This window comes from Dicentrarchus labrax, unplaced genomic scaffold (assembly GCF_905237075.1).
Source record: "Dicentrarchus labrax unplaced genomic scaffold, dlabrax2021, whole genome shotgun sequence".
Classification (NCBI taxonomy): domain Eukaryota; kingdom Metazoa; phylum Chordata; class Actinopteri; family Moronidae; genus Dicentrarchus; species Dicentrarchus labrax.
In genome coordinates, this window is record NW_026136722.1 from 4512943 (window position 1) to 4534961 (window position 22019).

A 22019-nucleotide genomic window follows, 5' to 3' on the forward strand; every position below is an offset into this window, starting at 1 on the left:
TGAAGATATTAACAACTGTTTAATCTCACAATCACAGTATTAATTCAATACTGTTGACAAATTGAATGTATATTTCTTGTGTAATATCTGTAAAAACAATATTTTACAAATGAAATGCACTATGATATGCTGGAGCTACAAACTTTCTCTAAATCAGTGGTTCTCAAACTGTGAGGCGGGCCCCCCTGGTGGTGCATAGAGCCACTGCAGATGGCGCATGGATGACCAGGGGAAGAATATGGAGTCGGTCTAGACTCAGTTTAATTAATATGATATATGATGATGATTAATGTAGGGAAAATAAACAAACAAAAGTTTGCTTATGCTATCATGCTCACCTCTCTAACTTAATAATAAGTTTTGGTTCCCTTATCATTGTTAATGATTGCTAAAAATTGTGGGGTGAGGGCTGTAAAACCTTTTCCACCTTCTGAAGGTGGGCAGGCCAGAAAAAGAACCACTGCCCTAAATACACTTGTGTCCAAACATTGCCCCCTGCTGGGGATGCAAGTAAATTGTCCACACGGTACCTGAGGTTTGGTGATTGATGCAAGTTTTCTAATAAATTGTTATTCTACAGGGAGTGTGATCATGAGCAATATAATCAAATATCAAAAACAAATGCAAAAATACATCCCATTTTGTAAGACATCATTAATTACATCGTGATTGACAGGATGAAAAGTGCCAAACAGACTGATGGCAACTAAGGCATCCTCCCTCTGAAGGAAACTTGGGACAGCTGCAGCTCCACCAGCGGCTATGAAAGAGATGCAAAATATGTATAATTACATTTACATGATGTCACTTATACTTTTACTGGTGGCATATTTAGTCCATACATACAGACATAACATTTGCCACATCACATTTAATATTGCGATGACAGCAGAACTCGACAGCGAGATATTTTATAGATTAAAACCTGCTCATCTCTAAATGCTGGATAAATTCAGAGCTGTGTAGATCAAATTAGTTGTGGTGCAGATGAACCCGATCAGGTTGCAGAGGTTGGACAATCCGTGGTAGCGGCCAAATGTGCTCTTGTAGGCTCTGTATTTGGGGTCCTGCTCTTTGAGCTTAGCATAAGCCTCTTTCTGGCTGCCCAGGCCAATCTGGTCCCCCAGGCCATGCTCCTTCTCCACCTCCCTTATCTGGAACATCACTTCAGTGGCTGCTGGGCCAAACCACTTGGCGTTCAGAGCTGCCATGATCAGTGCCACAAAGTACAGAAACATCTGCAAGGCAAGAGGAGATACCTTACTGGCAAAACAACTTGGTGATGATGTACTTGCAAATATTGTGATTAAAATTAGTATTTAAAATTGTATGTGAAGGTATAATGTTTTACCTGCACACTTTCATGCCAGTCCAGCAGCTCTCTGGGGTGGTACACAGCGTACACAGCTAGGCTGACAGCATTGCTGCCAATCAGACAGTAGAAGTATACTGGGAAGAGTTTACTCTGCACCAGGCCAAATGTGTGCAGAGTTACCTGCCACACCAATGCAAAACCTGCAGGCACAGACATCAAGATCCAGAATAAAGGGTCAGAAATCTAAATATAGCTCTGAAAGACATGAATGCACATGTTGCTAACATGACTCTTCTGTTTGTGCGCCTCACACCTGCTATGAAGGAGACCCAGACCTGCATGCCCCAGGAGAAAGAGAGCACCAGAAGGTGTAGCACTTTGACCAAGTCCATGGGCTCACCCTCTGTTGCCATGGTGTCACTCTGCAAAATAAACACATTATATACACAACTAGCCTTTTTTTTTTTTTTTACGATATTGGCTTCACATCTTCCTTATTTTGGGGTAAAACTAACTATGTGTTCAACTACTAATTGCAAAATCAACCTTTTTACTTAAGTGGCAACTGTTCCCAAAATATGGAAATTACTATATTGACCAAATTATTATTACTAATTAAGGAGATATTCGGTGTCCTACATGTTATGTTACTTATGCTTGGACTGAGAGGTCTAGACCTCATATGGAGAAACTGTTGTAAAACTCAACACAGAAATCCAAATACACTCATCAGGGATTTGGGAGGAGTAGTGGTGCATAACAAGTAGTATCACTACCAATCACATGAAGAAGAAGAGCACAAGTAAATCCATTGTATTTAATCATGTTTTACTCAGGGATCAGAGACTTCAAACAGAAGTAAAGCTACAAAGTCATGCTAACAGGCAAAAGAAAAGTAATTAAATATCAACTTAAAATAAGTTGTTAAGCCTGTTTTTGAGCTGTTAAATAAACAAACTGTGTGTCAAACTGAAACAGGACTGAACAGCAGGGCCACAGACATACAGCTCTAGTGTATCTTTTCAGCCTGGTGATCCACATGTGCAGCAGACCTGATAAGTCCCCCAGAATGAGATAACAGTGCTGAGGCAGTGCACAGAAAATACATTTATATATGAGCATTCTCTAAAGCAACAACTTATCAACATGGGGTGATAAAGGTAAACACATGAAAGAGAAGCAGTGAACCAGTTCTGCCTGCCCACAGCAGGTGACTTTAGGACTGTTTGCTAACCAGCTTTAGCCTCTGAGCTAAGAGAGAGTTACACAAGTTGTATGGCGGCAACGTTACTTGCTACATTTTGCATTTTACAGTTACAGTTACTCACTACACTACACGTTACACAAAGCTGCACTTACCTTGCTTTCCTTTTCCTGTGAGTACTTATGAATGCAACAAATGCAAATGATTAGCGTTACTATGGTCCAAGGTTCAGCCGAGCCACTTCCTCTGTCATATAACTGTGAACAAGCCCCGCCCCCCGCGAAGGGACGGACCAATGGTGTTCTTTTAAAATGAATATATTATAATATTTTATCTTTTCACCCATTCATTGCGCTCTAGTGTTTTCTATCACAACCCCTCCCTTACAAACATGTTATTCCCTGCTTAACACTGTGTGTATGCTCAAGAGCAGCGTGGCAAGTGTCATTCTCCCTAATACAAATAATACAAAATAAAATTCAAGTCAGTTTGAATATTATTGACCAGGTAAATGTCTCCTTTCACAGAGCAGTGAGCCATCTTATTATACCTTCATGCTGCTGACCCACTGCCCCTTGCAGCTGAAGTTGGACCTCTTAATGTTAATTTATTATTTATAGTATTTATTTTCATTGGCTGAATCATAGGAGGAGCTTCAAGGAGGTCAGAGGACACACTAGAGCAGTGGTTCCCAGCCTTTTTCCTTAAAGGACCCCTTTTCTATCATTTCATTAACTGAAGAATCCTGCTTATGTCACATATTTTATGGATATTTCATATTATATTAAAAACTGTACCATTAACCCAAATAGTGAACTCTGTAACTGCAAGATGTTTGTGTAAATGTGATTTAGATTCATTCTGAGCAGATTATTTCCAGTTAAGTGAACATTTTATACAATTCTGTATTATGTATTTTTAATCAGTCATACATACTTAATAGGTTTCAGTGTTTTCTTGTCCCTGACACTTAATTTCCTTTACTCTACATTTACTTTTCTTCACAGAAGTGAACCAAATGCTGAGCAATAGGCCTACTGTGTGTATTTTTAAAGTTTTCTTACACCCCTTAAAATCAAGAAGTCCTCGCGACCCCCCGTGAAGCTTTGGCGAACCACTGGACTAGAGAGTCAGTATATGGTGGAAAGAGGCTTCATCAGTGTTTAAAGTGTAACTATATGACTTCTGGGTTTTTGGTGCTACAGTCTCCCTTGCTCTGGTATGACCAGTATCTTATAATGTTATAATGGTTTTAGTCATTTTTCTGACTGTGTGACTTATCTCTGCTTGTGCTTCTCTAAGACTAATTTTATTATTATCCCATAATTACCTCTTGTGGCCAGACATGCAAAAAGGATGCCCACTATAATATTTCACAGAGCTGTTAATGGTTTAAAGTTGTGAAAAGTACTCAAGTTCATAAAATAGATAATGGTGGAAACAATCAGAAATGTAGCCAGAGCAAGAACAAAGAAAATGTATTTTAATGTTGGATGTCCGTGTGTCTAGAGCTACCCATTTGAAAGTCTGACAATAGAGCGTATGTGTTTTACATGTATCTCACTCTGCAAAGTAGCTAGTGACCACAGCCATCAGATAGAAGTATAGTAAAATGACCTTTGATGGTTTACTGTAAGAATACTACACTACATTATGAGTATGTAAGAATATATAAGAGTAATCAGAAATACTCTAGTACAGTGCATTTAAATCTGTATTTACCTCTCAAAATCAGATGATCATCAAAATTCTCATCATATACTGTATGTCTGCATAATCCAACCAATCACTTAATTTACATAATGCTTATTGTGTGGAATTGAAACCACACATACCATGCTAATAACGGCTGCACCATTAAATCAAGTGAAACATTTCTGGCAATCTTAGGCTATGAACCAGTTTATACAGTTCTATCTGATCTCAGAAGTTGTATCCCGCAAAAAGTCTTCAATAAAACCACCTTGTGAAACACTGACACTCCTCTTGCACCTCATCAGTTCTCAGCAGTAGTTTCTTTGACTGCCACAGCGACAGGATTTCTACTTGAGAAGGTTTCATATGTTTCTGTGGCTCTACAGCACAGCATGAACCACACACACACACACACACACACACACACACACACACACACACACACACACTTGACTACACTCTAGCCTTGAGTTGATGTGGCTCAGACCTTTCATCACTCTTTGGGAGAATGCTTTTATCAGTGGGCTTCTGAGCCTGCTGCTACCTAATCAGCCTAACCATGAGTAATTATCTGAGATGATTTTTCAGTAAATTACAGCTGCCATTTTCCAGTCCTCCAAAGCCATCCAAATGGGATTTATCTTAATTCTACTTTTCTGAGGCAGGTTGGAAACCTGCTTGCCAGCACCACAATATAGCAGAAGTGGTAATTCTGGTTAACTGATCTCTTGGTAAGTGCTTCATTCAGCACCTTACCACACCTGTGCCAGGATTGTGCGGATATTTTTGGTTAAAGATAAGCCAAGTCAGAAAAGTGGAAATATTTGCATACGGTGAAGGTTTTGCTCGGCTGCAGCTGTTGTCAATAAAATAGAACCCATGGAAACACATCAAATGAGGAGCTCGTGAATCACTAGTGTGAATTTCAGTGTGTTCATGTGTCTACATCAGAGGCTAGACCACAGTTTCTGCAAATGACTGGTTAAAAGAAATTGTGGTTAATAAGTAAAAATCAAAAAGAGAGAGCCTCATTTCAGAATCAGAATCAGGTTCATTACATTCACATACAAGGAATTTGCCTTGGTAAATTGGTTCATTACAATAAACATAGAGAAATATAAATACAGATAAAAATAGAGACGATATATATAAATATAAAAAGTGACACAATATATATAATATAACCCTTATTTAATGGTTAATGCACATTCTGTCGACACTATGGTTAAGAATTCATTTTCAAACCTCTTAATAAATCAAAATAAATAAATTAAAAGTATTCCATCAGTTTCCATCAGTCTTTTTATGTCTATTTTTGTATCTTTTGTGGAGCACAATATATTTAATCTCTTTGTCTGAAATGTGCTCTATAATACCTGTCTATACATCTTTTTTGTTTGGTTCAGGTTTTATGATTTGGAGGATGTCATGTTTGCACCATCACTGGAGGAGGGAGTTACTCAGAAAACGAGCTCCACTATTGGATATATCCGGCTGTCAGTCAACACTTTTAAGCCAATCACAGATCGAACTAACTAACCAATCAGAAGCGGCCCCAGAGAGATGCTGTATCCGGATCCATACACACAGCATCCTCCGCTGGCTGTAAGAAGACATCCCTTTGGTAAGACAGACAACAGTCGCCTCATTACGCAGATGCTAAATAATACAACCCATAACAGATGAAACACGCTCTTCGGTTTTGTGTTTTACCTTAAAAGTCGTTTATTAAACGAATTGTTTTTAATCTCATACCACAGGCTAGCAGCTGTTAGCGTGTTAGCTTGCTAGCGTGTAGCGGTAGCCTTTTGGCGCTTAAGTGCAAGTGTTTGTGTGATCCTGCTCGGCTCTCGTTGAGCTGTTTGGATGAAATTGCAGCTGCAGGCTGAGAATGGGATTTTGTGATATAAATTAGAGACACGTTAATTACTATCGACTAGAAAAAGGTATAATGTTATCATAGGATTATATTTTAATTGATTGTGATTTTACCTGCCTGTGAGGTGAGCGGTGATTGGGCCAATGATGATGAACAGTAACATGTGAATTATTGTCTTCTATCTAAACATGACATGGTTAACACAAGGGGTTAGTTGTGTATGTGGTGGCTTTTAACAGTTTAAGTTGTTCAGTAGGTGAATGTGGATGCAAAGTTACTAAAAGTCAATGAAAAACTTTCTGCTATTAAAAACTTTGTCATCTCTGTGTAAGAGAGTTTTAAAGGCAATTGAGTGTCAAAGTGTCTGGTAATGTCCATGAGAACTTTATTATTATATTATATATATTTATTTTTTCTCTGCAGATACACAACATTACAAATGGGGCGCAGAAAGTCAAAGAGGAAGCCCCCTCCCAAGAAAAAGATGACGGGTAACCTGGACGTCCAGTTCACTTGCCCCTTCTGTAACCATGAGAAATCCTGCGATGTCAAAATGTAAGTAACTGAGAATGCTTTAGAAATGCAGAGAAATGCATCATGAACAACATCAATAAAAATACTAACTTTTCCAGGGAGCGAACCCGCAACACAGGGATTATTTCGTGCAGTGTTTGCTTGGAGGAGTTCCAGACTCCTATAACCTGTATCCTTTTAACCAACAAAAGACTGCAGCATCATGTCTGGTCTCGTGTAATGACTTCCATCAGCCAAGGAGTTGTGTTTTTGGTCCTGTTTGACCAAAGTCTGTTTAGGTTCAAATCCACAAATTTTATAGTACATTTTTAAATATTGCAGGATGGCGTATTTGTGATAATTTTCACAACTTTCTTATGAACTACTGCCCCGACTTGAAGGGAAGAAATAATTTATGTGCATGCTATGATTGATGCATATGCAGATAAAAGATTTACACAACATTTTTGATTATTAAAATAGAAGAAAAAAAGTGGATTATTTAGCATTGGTGGAGGTAATGTATGGTGTGTGTGTGTGTGTGTGTGTGTGTGTGTGTGTGTGTGTGTGTGTGTGTGTGTGTGTGTGTGTCTTGTCTGCATTTGGAATGTCCCTTAACGTTTTATCGACAGATCTGTCCGAACCAGTGGATGTTTACAGTGATTGGATCGATGCCTGTGAAGCAGCCAATCAATAGTCATGTTTTCCTGTGACTCACCTTTTCTCTAACCTCACTCACTTACATTTCACCCCTTTGATCGGTCCCCTGAATTAGGTCCTGTTCAGCTAGCACAATGTAGCAAAACATTCACAAACGTTAGAAGCGGTATAGGTTTTTACTGTACGTATGTGACACACTTAGTCTGACTTTACTACAGTGTGGCTTGCTGAGCATGACACGCTCCTCTGGCTGGGCCAGAGGGTTACTATGTTGTTTGTCTACATCACAGTTCTCAGTGTATACTTAATCAGTATAATCAGTATAATCAGTGATTAGTTTATGATTAATGGTTTGCTTTTAAGATCAGATCATGATGTTTTCCCTTTATTTGGACAAATTTATCTTGTAAATTGTTTAAAATATCTGATTTCCACTGGTGTAAAACATTTCATGTGCTCCTTTGGTATTCTTTGTGATTTATGGATGAAGAAAATATGATAATCCTCTTTTGTTTTTTATTAGGTTGTTGCAGAGTTGTATTTAGTAGATTATAATGACACAAACATGTTAGTTTTGTGGAAGTAGTAGTAATTTTTTTGGTTTTCAACCCCATTTCTAATGCACTGAAACATTTTATTGGTTGACAATTTATTTTGAACTGCCAAATCTTTTCAAATCTTGTGTTTTTGGGCCAGTATATATTTGTACTGTTAGATTTGTATTTGTTTTCTTTTTTTAAAAACACAATCATGTAATTTCTATTACACAACTTATGTGTATTTCACACCTGTGTATTTTTAGGTAATGACTGTACTGAGAAAATTAAATCTGAACCATATTTTTCAAGTGTTTTTTTATTGCACAAATGTCAGGTTAAGTGAAATGCATATAGAAAAAAAAAATCAAGAGGTTAGCAAAGATAGAACAATGCTGAAACAAAGCCAACACATTAAGGTGAAATGTTCCTATACTCATTGTTGCCATTCTGGATAACATGGAAGAAATGATAATAAATGAATGTTTATATGAATAAAAAAACATTCCAATATTTGACTGAATAAAACATTTAGATGATTCATGGATTTAAAAAAATGAATTACACTACTCACAAAAAGTTAGGGATATTCGGCTTTCGGATGAAATTTCAGAATGTACATAAAATGCACTATAACCTTTCCAGGTGATCTTAATTTTACCTTCTACTTAAATGCCCTACTTTCATGATGTAATATCACTGTAGCATCAACTTTTTACATTTTCCATAAATTTCACCCAAAAGTGGAATATCCCTAACTTTTTGAGTAGTGTAAATGTACATGTGCTTTTACCCACTAGATGGCACACTCCTGCATGGTCTAAATCATGGCTGCTGAATAACAATGAACAGTTCAAGGGCTCCAATCTATTGAGCCATTCAGCACATGACCACAAACCTTAAGCTCATTCAACAGATAATTCTGACAGTAATTTAAAAGTAGTACATCTATATGTATTGACAAAGAAATGTAGATGTTTTGATGTGTAACATTAGATCACAGGTCTGTCTATAACTTTGAAAATGAACATTTCTGCCTTCTAATGTGCTGAAAGTGAATTGTGTAACAGCTAGTGACACCTCTGACCTTACAACAACATTACATTCAAGACATTCGGTGGGTTAACAGCATGACACGGATATTTCAAAACGAGAATCTCATCTCTACATTTAGCACTTTTCAGTTAGAAACTACCAGCAAGTGCCAGAGTCTACTTTGATATTACCATGTACTGACAGCGGTGGATGAAGTACTCAGATACTTAGCTTGAGTGAAATTAGCAATACCACAAGGTAAAAAAACTCTTAAATCCTGCATTTGAACTGTTACTTAAGTAAAAGTACATAAGCATTATTAACTAACTAACTTTATGGTATGAAAACTAAAAATACTGAATGCAGACAAAGGCCGCTTTGAGGGTTATATTATTAATACTTACAACATATTTTAGAAACTTGTTTATATGTAAAATCCTTATTTTATAAAGTAACTATAACTGTAGAGTGAAAAGAACATTTTTCAGATCTGAATTGCAGTGCAGTATTAAGTGACACCAAATGGGAACACTCAAGTAAAGTACCATAAATTTCTATTGAACAGTATCTGAGTAAATTTACTTACATCCTACCACTGTTTACTGCACACAAGGTGAAGACAGGTAAAGTGCGAATAGAGTAACAGCACTGAAGCCAAAGGTCAATGAGGCTTAAGGCAAAATGTTTGCACAAGGAGGGAAGAAAAAACAACAGGACAAAAACTACCGGTGACTAAGTTTCCCCCAACTTCAAACTAGATATCACAATGTATCACCTACATTTGCTCTTTATAAAAAGCATTGTCTGATAGACCTCTCTACTTTTTCTAAATACTGTCTCAAAAAAACATTCTAAATCAGCCCCGTAAAATGGCGTGAAGAGTAATTTGGCAGGCTGGTGAACATGACATATTTGTCAGTGCAGGTGCTCACAAAACAAAGCAATGTCTGCACAAAACTAAAAGTCCTCCTGCATCGTCCGCCCCCAGTCAGCCTCTGAACCTGGAACTTCTGTGTCAATCCCGAGGAGTTGAATCCCAGAGCCGGCGGAGTTCCAATGTGGATGTGGACTCCGTTCCAACTGGGTCAAAGTTCAATAGCACCAACACGGTCACTTGTTTCCTGTCACAGGACTTTCAAATTCTGTTGTTGTGTTGTCAGCTTTCAAACTGGACTGCGAGGGTAGGGAGGTGAGGCGAGGGGTATAAACAGATACAAATCTCTACAATGCAAGTATAAAAAGCTGTAAAAAAAAAAAAAAAAAAATCTATAAATAGCAAAAGTCATCAAGTGTGTTGTGGGTATTTTTAGCGGTAATAAGATTCATCAAAACGATGAGACAGAAGTTGGCCACTGCTATTAATTTTTGACGTAAGGTCAGTGTAAACGCCATTTTATTTTCTTTAACTCATGGAAACACAAACAATAAATTCCTAAGAGTAAAAGTATGTTTAGAAAAAGCCGGGGAACGAAGACGACAATGACGTTGATCAGTGTTAAATAACAGTCTGGAAGGTTTGCTCGTCACAAAGACAGTCGCGGTTGGTTGTCTGGAGTAAAGCAAAGAGGAGGGAGGGGGTGAGGCTGTCCGTGGTTTAGTCAGAGTACTGGTTGTAGCCATCAAACTCCACCTCGCTCCCGTTGTTATAGTAGGCCTCGGTGGGGTTGCTGCAGTACTTGTTGTCATAGACCTGGCGGGGCAGGCCGTAGGTGGTCATGCCCTGCTGGGAGGCCACTTTGTTTGTGCCCATCTGCAGAGAGATGGTGGTGGTGTCACAGTTCTCCAGCTCCAGCTTTTTGTCAAAGATGTGCCTCCTAGTTCCTGGGGCGGTCATGCCAGCCTGGGGGACAGAAAGGAAGACGAGGGGTTTTGGAAAAAACATTCTTCAAGAAATATAAATATATTAAATATCAAAGCTTCTTCAACAGACAATGACTACTCATATAAATATATATAATTATCAAAGAGTCAAAGAATAAAGCTGTGACAGTTTATGTTTTCTGAAAAGAGCAAACATCATTGCACTGATGTTCCTTCATTATGATGGACATGGGAACTGTAATTTTGATTTTTTACAGCCTGTTGTGACGGATATAACCCTAAAGCCCTGTCAGATGAGCTCCAGTACTCCATCTGCACCACCAGTCATTTCCAAATATCTTTATTTCAACTGATTTGAAACACTATAAATCTTATAAACGTAAATATTGTTACATTATTGTTTTCGTGCAATTGAACCATCAGATTAAGTTTGCATTCATACTATGACCACTGTGAGTGGCAGACGTTTTACATTTCAACCATTCATCTGTTACATTTAGCAAAACATCTAAACTTTTTACCAGTAAGTTAGTCTTTGCTATCCATTTTAACCATTCAATTTATTCAATAGTGTTGCTGAGGCAGATTATGGTTTTTCAGTGAGAACTGAAGGTGAGATTTTAACTGACAGTTTTAATATCTGTCAACAGCAGCATTCGAGCTAACGTTAGCCTCATGGGCTAAAAGTTTACAGCTGTTTGGCAACACCTCTCATTCACTTCTGCATTGACGTAATCATCCAGAGTTTAACTCCTGAATGTCTCATAAAAAACATTGTTTGAGAGGGAGGTTGAAGACTGCATCTGTAAACCCCTCACTTCACTAGATAATCTGGGCCGAACATCAGTACAGAGCAAAGTCCCAGACCAGTTTTCTCCTCTGGCTGTCAGGATTGGTGAATCTGACGTAAATCAGCCCAAAACTCAAATAGTCTGAGTCCGGCTTTAGTGGAGTAAGACGTGGGAATCACTGTGTTAGGCCACAAAATGTGTATTAATCTGCAGTTTAAAATAGTAACAAATTCACTGTATACTCCTGTTTAAGAAACTTTAGCTAAAAAGGAAAAAGGGCAAAAGATTTCCTCTTCAGTAGGAGCCTGTGGGCTTGGGGCCCAAAGACAAACCAATTGTAGACAACAAGAAGTGTAGAATAACACCGACCCTACCCTTTACATAAAAAAATGTGGCACATCTTTAAGTCTGAAATCTATATGGATCAAAGAGTAAAATGACTCACCTGGCTGGCTCCCTTGTTGGTGCCCATCTGTAGGCTGATAGTAGACTGGTCCAGTGGGTTTTCCATGGCCATTTTGGAATCATACAGATGGCGTCGTGTGCCGTAGGAGGTCATGCCCTTTTGGCTGGCAAGCTTGTTGGTGCCCATCTAGAGACACAGCAAAATGGAGTTAAGTCACTGAAAACACGTTGTTAGTCTGGGGACAAGGTTGTCTCAACGTCATAATTCTTTTGCAGGTGGGAAAAGACTCAATGAAGAGGTTTCTGGTAAGGTTTAGTCAGCAGGAGTCCAGCAGGGAGCAAAATGAAAACCCACTTGGAACTGAACTACATGTATCTACAACCCCATATGCAAGCATGGTCATAAAGTACTAAATTGCAGGTTTGGCCTTTCTGCTGCTCTGACCTGCAGGCCTATGATGTTGCGTCCCTCCCTGAGCTTCTCTGGAGCAAAGCGGCGCTGCTGTTTCTCGGCATACTTCACTCCAATGTCGTACTTGGAGTGGAAACCTTTGGACTTGGCCTGAGAGAGAGAGAGGTGGCAGAGACAGAAGGGAAAATGGAGGTAATAGAGTGTATTTTTCATACCCATATTGTTTTTATTATGCTTCTGCTGTTGCCATATCATTGTCCAAGTCCATGCATCACAAAGCACTCACATAGATAGGCTGGTGGCTGCAACATGTGTGTAATTATCATAATATACTCGTATGTACATCATCGAGAACTCTCAAAGCTAAAAATGATCACTCCAGTTTTTGCTGATTTTGTTGATTGTGTGTGTTTGTATAGCTGCTCTCACCATTCCAGCCAGAGCGATGAGTGTGCTCTGGACCTGAGTGTGGTTGACATTCTCAAACAGATCGTTGGCCTCGAAAAGGTCATGTGGCTTCAGGCCGTACTCTGTGATTGCACGGACGAAATTCCCTATGTTTTCCAGCTAAGGAAAAAAAAAAAAAAATCAGTCAGAAAGAAAATGGAACTAGCTGAGAAGAGAATCTGTTTGGTATCTTACATACAACCTAGTATCTGCCTTTTTTATCTATTAAAGATATAGTTAGTAAGGAAATATGTTTATTTGTTTTCTTGCCGAGAGTTAGATGAAAAGATTGATACTACTGTCTCTTTGTCCGGTAAATGTAAATCTACCACTAGCAGCTGGTTAGCTTAGCTACACATAAAGCCTGGAAACAGGTGGAAACAGCTAGCCCGAGACATAACGTGTTAATTAGTGAGATCTGAGGTAGTAGCTTTATATTTAACACACAGATAATGACAGTGTTATCAATCTCTTCATCTTAACACTTGACACGATAAAGAAAATCTGAAATCCTAATGATAAATAAAAAAAACTAAATGCAATGATGACTAATAAATACCGACAGTATCTCACAGTTTTCTTCCCCTCTGTGCAATATCCTTATAATATTTGAATCTGTCTGAAAGTCTGTGTGCATCCATTTACAAGTGTTACAGTGGAACTTTTTGGAAAGTGCTTCCATCGAGCCTTAAAAGCACTGTTTGCTGTTTCAGTCCTGTGAGAGGCTAATAAAAGCCATACTGAGATGGGCTTCATTTGATATGGCAGCTACTTTATGGAATGTAAATAAGCTCTGTGTTGTTAATGCCAATACGGTAGACTAACCAAGTTCCACATGCTCTGGAAAACGACCCTGACTTTGTAGATTAGCAGGACAAATGAGGCTTATTTTCTTTCCAAAGGAACTGGTCTATTACCTGGTGCCAGTTTTGACTGGAGGTGTTGATCCTTCTCACAGAACCTGGCTGGAGAACATTAATGAGTCTACAAAGAAAGAGACAAAAAAATTCAAGAAATTCTAAACAATCAGCAATAATATAACATTAATGAGTTTGATTAAAGTTCTGACGTTTCTGTGCCACAAGCATCCTCTCAGTGTCCATCCACTCACTCGCATAACACGACTCCATCCTTCAGGCTCTCCATGAAGTGGTCCCCGATCCTTTTGCCTGTCACATCCTGGATCCACAGCTTCAGCTCCTCTTCCTTCTGGGGGTCGTACTTCCCTGCAAGCTGAGGGGGTGGAACAGAGGTCAGAGGTCATGCATAAGATTGGTCTTTTGCTTTTTATTCAGTTTTTGTTACAAAACCACAGCTGATGTTAGCCCATCAAACTCCGCCCACTCTCTAGTGGTTTTAGTCCTTCCAGTGAATTTCATTAGAAGCACAAAAAAAGAAAGAAATAAGACCCATATGTGGTACAAAGAAGTAGAAAACATTATTGTATGTCAAATATTGTCCAGTGGATTATAAATTCCATCCCAGATCATTCAGATTTAGCATTTTCAGGTGACGCTTTGTTTTACCTGTGCGTAATTTCCCAAAAGGTTTTCCTGGCGAGAACTATGGAATTTAGAACTGATAATAGGGGAAAAAATTGTCATAAAAAGAAAATAATATATTATTCTGTGTCTATAATTGGACATTTTATTTTCCATGTTTGTTTTTCATGTGTTTGCATGTCCAGCTGACCTACACTGCACTGACAAAATGCCTGGCTACATTAGCAGTTAATTGTAAGTAAAAATAAATAGTTTTCCCGATAAAAACGATGTGGTTATTTCCAGGAAAACTTCCTAGGAAATTATTTGTAAATTACACAACCATGAAATGTGGTGCTACCCTTTCCATTATGATTGGGGGAAAAGAAAGTGAAACTCTATGAGGGATGGCACAATAGCAGAGGAACAAAGACAATGTCAATTGTCTATAAACAATACTATACTATAAACAATACTTCAATCTTTGAAAAGGTACATGCACACCTTTCTACTACTACAGCTACAACAGTGTTTCTTTCATGCCTCAGGATTTCAGTAACTAAAATAACTCTGGTTTCAGTCATTCTTTTCCCATAACTGTACTGTCTTTGAAAGTCTTACTGTATAATAAGAAAATACTTTGAGATGAAGGGTATAAAAAAAACAGGACAAAAAATGAAAATGAAAAAGGCCTGTAGACATTCCTGCATGGAGAAACACATTGGCCTTTCTCTCTCTCCTCTCCATGTATTTCCTTATTGGCACAAAGACATTGCCCCTAATACTTTGAATTCTGGCGTGGGGTTTAAGGCTGCTCCCCCCTGCACACATACACCCCCTCATCCCCTTTTCCTGAATGTTCTGCAGATAAGTCTTCACAGTCTGGGATCAGCAGCCAACACAAACAAGTATTTCAAAGCAGCAGGGATAGCGTAGCTTCCAGTCCATCACACCAAACTTGGGAGAAACAGCTTTCCCAGATACTCCTCCTTCTCCCTCTGACTGTCTCGCTCTCCTTCTGTGATTGGCCTAGCTCATATTTCTCTCTAACTCTCTTTCCCTCGCTCCCTCTGGGTTTTCCAGAATCTGCCCTTTTACAGAGAGTTGACTATTCAGGCAAACCAGGTCTGATAAAGACAGGCCAAAATCGACAGGTCCCGATTCCAGTTGAGGCAGTTTAGCTCAGATTTCGATTTAGTTGTGTTGTTCTTCTCATTGTAGAGCTCAGTAATGCAGTCAGAATGGATTGTTTTCTGAGCTGTTACAGCTATTTTTGATTCATAAACATGAATGACATAAAGACAGTGTTGGTAATGCTGGATATCAAACCTCAGTTGAAACTTCGTCCTTAGCATTGAGTATCAAAAACAGTTCTTAGATTCTTTACTTAAAGTGAGACTGTGTAACTTTTGCTAAAGAGCCGTCACTGTGGCTAAATCTAAAACATAGTAGAGCAAAACTGACTCAGTAGTTCAATAGTGTCATTACCACAACTCTACCTATCTACCTATCTACCTATCTAGCTATCATCAGCCACCCACTGATCACACCAGTTATTTGTCATTTCTCTTTTTAGAAGTTACATAGTCTAGCCTTGACAACCAGTACAATAATTTCAAAATAAACACAAGTAAAAGTACTCATTCTAAAGAGAAACAGCCCCTGTGACTTCAATATATTATTAAATATCACATTATCATACTGATGCATCACTATGTAAGTGGCATTATCTGTTATAGCGAATCAAGTGGAGGTAGTTTTAACTACTTTACATAGGGTTGGGCCCCTCTTAAGGGTTACAAGATAAATCTGAGGGGTCGTGAGATGATTAATTGGACAGGGACAAAAGCAACAGTGTTTAATCACCACCTTGTTTAATTAGGAAAACCTGTTTAAAAATAGCCAATCTTCTCACAGATGGTCGCGTTTGTTTATGTAGACCATATCAGTATTAAAATGAGACTTTTTCATAACTAGTTCAAAACTCATCTACATCTAAAACACAGCAAGAGACCCAAACTAGACACTACTTGAGTTTTATTATAAAGTACTCAATTACATACAACTACCTCAAATTGTACTTCCGCACAGTGCTGTGTATTTGTGTAATAGCCAACCCTGAGCTCACGCTGAATAACTGAATCATGTTCACTCATTCTTTAAATCTGTTAGTCCCTTATTCAAAATGTTGTTAAGACTGTATTTTAATTAGGAACTGTTATTGCTGCTTGTTAGAAGACAAAATGTTATATTTGGGTTGTTTGTTAAAAAAATAATCTCTATTTCTTTAAGTGAGGTAAAAATGATTGTTTTTGGTAGCAGAACTCGCCACTAGACTGATAACCTTTTAATGCTACCCTGCCTTAAAGCAAGACTATGTAATTTTTGCAGAAATGTAGCCACAAGTGGCACTTACAGGATAATGATACATGCTAAAACAGTGTAACAGTAGCAAAAGTCATAAAGTCAGTGAACTGACTCAGTAATGTCATCTAATGTCAGTAACACAGGAATATCTAAAGATTGTCAACATTAGCTAACAGTAGCCACCATAAGCTACTGGTCATACCAGACCAAGTAAGGCTGAATCTCTGAGTGTAGTGAAGCAAGCAAGCCACTGTTTTTTTGTAATTTTTTTTATTTGAAAGAGAAATTTAGTGTTATTTAGGTTAAGTATTGGCCCATACCCTATGTAGAATCTCACAGCCAATGTGGGGTCTAACAACAGAGAACAGACCATGATTGTAAATATATCTAGCTGTCCAACTGTTTGTAACTGATAAGTGGAAATCCGTCCACACATGAACAGAAATAGTTCCACTGTAATCTTTATTTTCCCCTAGGTGTCCTCCTGCGGTGTGTAACATCCAGTGTGTGAGCTGCTGGCGTAGCTTTGTCTGCACCATCTATCTCCTGTCCACCTGTGTTCTGTTAGGATAGTGTTTTGTCATTCTTGACTCCGGTGTAAACTGTTTAGAGTAAGGACACTTTCTCAAGTTCCAAGTCAGAGCCCGGTCACTCCTTAAAAGGCCATTAGATTATGCTGATGTACCTGTCAAGTCTTTCTGCTGCATCTCTGCTGCTCTCTGATGTCATGCTGCTGGAACTTACCATCCCTGCATGACCCATGAAGCCCTGCAACTCAAATAAACATTTTATTTCCCCCTCTGGCCAACATTGTCTCTACTCTACAGGAAATTGACTGTACTCCTTTACCTGCCCTTGTGTACATAATCGATTTGGAAATAGTACAGAGATGGCAGGCAAAATAACAGCCTGACTATCGCCAACACCTCAAACCTTCAATTGGGACTAAGACCCAGCTGAATAGCAGTAATGAAAGGAATGTGGGTTTCACAGAGTGCAGTGCACCTCTGTGTGAGATTAAAGCTCTGATGAGAGATGGCACTATTCAGGGAAGAGGCGACATCCCTCCAGGACAATAACGATGATGATGATGATCTGGTAGTTGGAACAGTCATAGGCTGACCTTTCTCATCCTGAACAGACTGTCAGCAGCTCTGACTCATCCACTGTACAGAGTCACTACTGTCATGAGAGAGACAGCAAAGATTCCTTTTACAATCACAGTATAAACACTTGCTGTCTGATTGGTGACAGCTATAATGCTTGGAAATACGACTGTGCATGTTCATGCTTTTCTGGGTACAACAACATACTGAGGTGGGATAGTTACAGTCTATTTGAGTACATTTACTCAAGTACTTAACTCAGAATGTGAGGTATTTATACTTAAACTATATTTATGGTACTACATTTCAGAGGGAAATATTGTACTCCACTTTATTACTTTGCAGATTAATATTTTACATATAAATACATATATCTGATGCATTTTTACAGATTAAACTATTAGTAGTATTTATGCTGTTTACATGTTAATAGATAAAAATAATAATCCAGTATCATAGTACAACACTGACAGATGCACACTGCTAATAATACTTCTTTACTTTTACAATAACATGTGGCACGCGGGCCCTTCTAATAGAGTAATTTTACATTGTAGTACTTAGTAAGTAATACCTGACACCATGTCACACTTTTCACTAATAACACACACACACACACACACACACACACACACAGTAACTTGCTCCTCTAATTTTATTTATTTTTTTTTTTATACAAATTTAAGATTTCTCATTACCTAAAATCAGAAATACCTTTATATGCATCTAAACTCTCAATTCTCACTATGAACCAGTGCCAGAAGAATAACACGAGTATACAGCACAAGTCAAACTCCCTCCCTCTTGTGCAGCACTCTCACAGACTAAATGCTCTGACCCTTCATGATCATACAAATAATTTGGCCACAGACCTACTTTCACCTCCAAAACAAACACTTCCCTCACTGTGTGATCTCCATTTAAAGACCTCAATATGTCACATCCACAACAGTTTGACTATAACCACCACTGTGTAGGATTCAGTTTAAAGGAAATCCATCGCTATTATTTAGGTAAAGTTAGTGAAACAGAGCGACAGTGGGAGTGTTTACAGTATTCGCCATCACGTTATCCTTCAATGACCCTTGACCTCACTGTGCTCCAGCTCCAACGTGTCTGCATGCTGCAAATAAACCCCACAACAACATAGAAAGTGTAAACCTACCTTACTCTTGACCTCGGCAGAAAGTCCGAAGGCTGGTCCGCTCCTGAAATGTGTTGACATTCTGTTGTTTTGTCTATTTACAGTGGAGCTGAGGAGGGCTTTAAAAATGGAGAAGCAGGTTACAGCTCTGTGTCCGAGGCAGGGGAAACACACAGAAAAGTCCCGAACAAATCCGTGGGTGTATTGCTTTTTTTTTTTTTTTTTTTTTATTAATATTATTATCGCCGCAGTCGTGCTCGGACCTGCTGGTAAGGCTTTTGGACAACTTTCCGACACTTTTCTGAATCTTTTTTAAACTCTTCCCATGTGTGTGCTCTCTGATTGGCCGGGGCCGCCGTCCAATCCGGACGCAGCCTCCTCATCGGGGGGAGTGATGTCATCGCTCGGGTATTAGATTAATCTGTGTCATTTTTTCCACCTTCGAGCCGGTCGGGGATGATTTTCACTGGTGTCGCACTTTGCTAAAGTTATGTCATTGTCATGTTCAGCTGAATTTAGGTTTTATCAGTCATTTCCTTAAAATGCATTTCCTCATCAATAACACATTATATTCTGTGATTAATCAATAAATACTACAGTAAACCTAAAAGTAAAACTAGAAATATTACAATGATAAAGAAGAAGATGTTTTAAAAAAAAGAAAAATTAAAAGGTGATAAAATACTATTGCTAGTGCCCAGGCCTACATGATGTTGATAATGATGGGTATGAGAATAATATTTCTATTCTATTTAAACATTAATAACAATAACAACAGCAACAACAACAGAAATAATAATAATTATAATAATAATTATAATAATAATCATAATAATCATAATTTATGTCTGACAGAAACAAATTAAACAGCATTCAATTGAACAAGACTAAGAGTAAAACCCTGCTAACATATCATTCTAGCATGCTTTGAGCTAAATGTTAGCAACCATGTTAGCATGCAGCCACAGTGACAAGGCTGATGTTTGCTGAGGTTGATAGGAATGTCATTTGTTATGCAGGTTTTTGGTCATAAACCAAAGTTTAAGCAAATTAAAAGGGATCAACAACGTCACTTGAATTGATCCTCTAGGGACCTTTGACCTCTGTAGCAAATTTCAAGGCTTTGAAAAGATTTCACTCAATACTAAAAATGTTAACCTTATTGTGGCGCTAGATGAGCAGTCAGTGATTATTCAAGTCAGTATCATCTGGGAACCATGAACCACATCTGTACAAAATTTTGTGCTAATCTGTCTCGTAGATGCCAAGCTATTATTACACTTTTGAACTGTTGATGCCGATCAGGGGTTTACATTTGTTTGTTTTCTAACTGTGCATGTCTGAAATGTACTAATGATTTGTTTACACTGCACTTGCAGATTGCTTTTTTTCAGCTTTTTCTACACCAGCTTGTGGACACATTTTGCAACCTAATATCAAGTCTGAGAGGTAGACCAAGCTGTGTGAAATCACAATGTTAGATTGTTGGCAAAACAATCTCACCACAAAATCCATTTTGTAGCTATTGATACACAGATGGATTTGCCAATGTAGGTTCAAATTTCAACTCCTCTGAGCACTACAAGGACTTCTCATCCATGTTGAAAGTGTGTTGTTGACTTTGGAAACAGCAGCAGAGGCAACACAAGACCACAAGGTCCATTTAGAAGCTGTTTGGGAAATTTCAATGGTACCAAATGATAATTTCAATCTCAACTTTAAGTCCTTAAAATACTCAGGCAAATGGAAATTTGAACATCTATAATTCAATGAAAACTGGGCAAACTCTCTGATGAAAAAGACTGTGGATACTGATGTTCCATAACTGAAACAGCACCTCGGTATATGTAATGTATAATTTTATAATTTATCAGCCAAGGACTCACAGGCTTTTACCCTCTAAAATGTTCTGTTGATGTCTCTTTAATTATATTTTCTCATCAAAATTCACAGTTAAGGTACCCGTGATAAATCCATTTAAAATGCTCTTACTTAAAAATGAGAAATATTCCACTACCTTTTGAGTGCTTTATTTGCTCTCAGATTATTGTAGCCAAAAATACACAGTGTATATATATATTATCCATACACTGCTGTTGGACAGATGCAGCATCATGTGTTTAACTGTGTGTGTAAGCTACTGTAGAGCGCTTGACGTCACTCTGGGAACAATGAGGTGGTTTTCCTGTTTTACTCCAGTGGGCTACTTCTCTCTCCCCCCTAGGCAGACAGATGACAAGGAAAGGAATGCAGCAGCAGATTCAGGGGATCTGTGGAGCGGCCGAGTCAGAGGAGGCGGCGCCCCGGACAGCATGATTCACCCTCTGCTTTCTATTTTGTGTGTGTGTTTGTGTGTGTCACTAGCAGACACATGGCAGGCATGCCGATGGAGCTGGAGAGGAACAATCTAGAAAGACCAGGGATGGATGAAAGGAAGAGGGACATATAGAACTGATACAGTACAGGATATGTGGCTGCGCAGGTGGTGAAAGAGTGCAAATGCAAAATGAGTGGACATTATACCGAGCGACAATGCAAAAGGCTTCAATCAGTCAGTGCAGGATTTAAACACACACAGCTGAAAATATTTGCTGCAGAGCAATGGTCTGCATGACAGACTTTCACTGACCACAACAGTGCAGTGAAGTTCACAATGTAACACACTGCAGCTGGGATGTTTCACTACTGTACTCTGGAATTTAAAAAAAAAAAGCCCAGTGACTGAGAATAAAAACATCACATGAACTTTTTTTTACTTGAAATATGGAAAAGTTCATCTTCAGTTTTCAGGAGTCCAGATTAATATTGATCCTACCGCATCAAATGCACTGCAGAACACGCAGCATGATGGATACGTTTGATAAAGGGAGAGAAGTGGGTCTAATAGCAAGATGTTCAAGATTTTATCCACTAATACATCTGAGGTATGACATCTTAACCCTGTGTTTTATAGCAGGGGCAGATTACTGAGAGAGGTGAAAGTGAAAACAGTGTAATGAGCTCAAATGTCATGTCCTCTGTAATGTTTCTGGGACTTTAGGGGCTTTTATGATCTGAAAGGGAGTGTATGTTCTGTACATTTATGTGTTTTCCAGCAGAAATATGAAATCAAAAAAAGTGAGCGTTTCTCCATCAGACTTGCAGTAACTGCTGGCAGTTTGAAGAAGACCTTGGAACTGCTTTTTTAACCACCATGTAGGGAGATACA

The 22019-nt window shown here is 38.5% G+C and overlaps 3 protein-coding genes across 4 annotated transcripts; 1 reads left to right on the top strand and 2 right to left on the bottom strand.

Annotated features, from left to right (window-relative positions):
• tmem205 (transmembrane protein 205) lies at window positions 1-2802 on the bottom strand. 2 transcript variants are annotated; one of them, XM_051387336.1, is made up of 5 exons: window positions 2675-2758; window positions 1629-1737; window positions 1352-1515; window positions 926-1238; window positions 1-760 (listed from the first exon to the last, which is right to left on the bottom strand). In XM_051387336.1, exons 2-4 carry the CDS (start codon window positions 1726-1728, stop codon window positions 936-938), a joined length of 567 nt encoding a protein of 188 aa, XP_051243296.1. In that variant the 5' UTR covers window positions 1729-1737; window positions 2675-2758; the 3' UTR covers window positions 1-760; window positions 926-935. The 2 variants fall into 2 exon arrangements, with proteins under 2 accessions (XP_051243296.1, XP_051243295.1); XM_051387335.1 differs by having other exon boundaries at window positions 1-1238; window positions 2675-2802.
• Window positions 2803-5734: 2932 nt separating this feature from the next.
• On the top strand, window positions 5735-8105 carry elof1 (elongation factor 1). The gene is made up of 4 exons (XM_051387338.1): window positions 5735-5838; window positions 6517-6648; window positions 6726-6796; window positions 7239-8105. Exons 2-4 carry the CDS (start codon window positions 6533-6535, stop codon window positions 7301-7303), a joined length of 252 nt encoding a protein of 83 aa, XP_051243298.1. The 5' UTR covers window positions 5735-5838; window positions 6517-6532; the 3' UTR covers window positions 7304-8105.
• cnn1b (calponin 1, basic, smooth muscle, b) lies at window positions 8104-19109 on the bottom strand. Its single transcript, XM_051387327.1, has 7 exons — window positions 18833-19109; window positions 13825-13946; window positions 13631-13697; window positions 12696-12833; window positions 12300-12416; window positions 11895-12041; window positions 8104-10677 (listed from the first exon to the last, which is right to left on the bottom strand). The coding sequence occupies exons 1-7, from the start codon at window positions 18890-18892 to the stop codon at window positions 10432-10434; spliced, it is 897 nt and encodes a 298-aa protein (XP_051243287.1). The 5' UTR covers window positions 18893-19109; the 3' UTR covers window positions 8104-10431.
• Between the last annotated feature and the right edge of the window lie 2910 nt (window positions 19110-22019).

Excerpts from the sequence above, each read along its gene's own strand:
- tmem205 (XM_051387335.1), bottom strand. The coding sequence starts at position 1,728 with ATGGCAACAGAGGGTGAGCCCATGGACTTGGTCAAAGTGCTACACCTT. Across the intron at positions 1,516-1,628 it reads CTGGGTCTCCTTCATAGCAG|GTTTTGCATTGGTGTGGCAG; the intron begins GTGTGAGGCGCA and ends CTGTGCCTGCAG. Across the intron at positions 1,239-1,351 it reads ACTGGCATGAAAGTGTGCAG|ATGTTTCTGTACTTTGTGGC; the intron begins GTAAAACATTAT and ends CTTGCCTTGCAG.
- elof1 (XM_051387338.1), top strand. The coding sequence starts at position 6,533 with ATGGGGCGCAGAAAGTCAAAGAGGAAGCCCCCTCCCAAGAAAAAGATG. Across the intron at positions 6,649-6,725 it reads AAATCCTGCGATGTCAAAAT|GGAGCGAACCCGCAACACAG; the intron begins GTAAGTAACTGA and ends TAACTTTTCCAG. Across the intron at positions 6,797-7,238 it reads GTTCCAGACTCCTATAACCT|ATCTGTCCGAACCAGTGGAT; the intron begins GTATCCTTTTAA and ends TTTTATCGACAG.
- cnn1b (XM_051387327.1), bottom strand. The coding sequence starts at position 18,892 with ATGTCAACACATTTCAGGAGCGGACCAGCCTTCGGACTTTCTGCCGAG. Across the intron at positions 13,698-13,824 it reads GATGGAGTCGTGTTATGCGA|ACTCATTAATGTTCTCCAGC; the intron begins GTGAGTGGATGG and ends CTTTCTTTGTAG. Across the intron at positions 12,042-12,299 it reads GCAACATCATAGGCCTGCAG|ATGGGCACCAACAAGCTTGC; the intron begins GTCAGAGCAGCA and ends CTGTGTCTCTAG.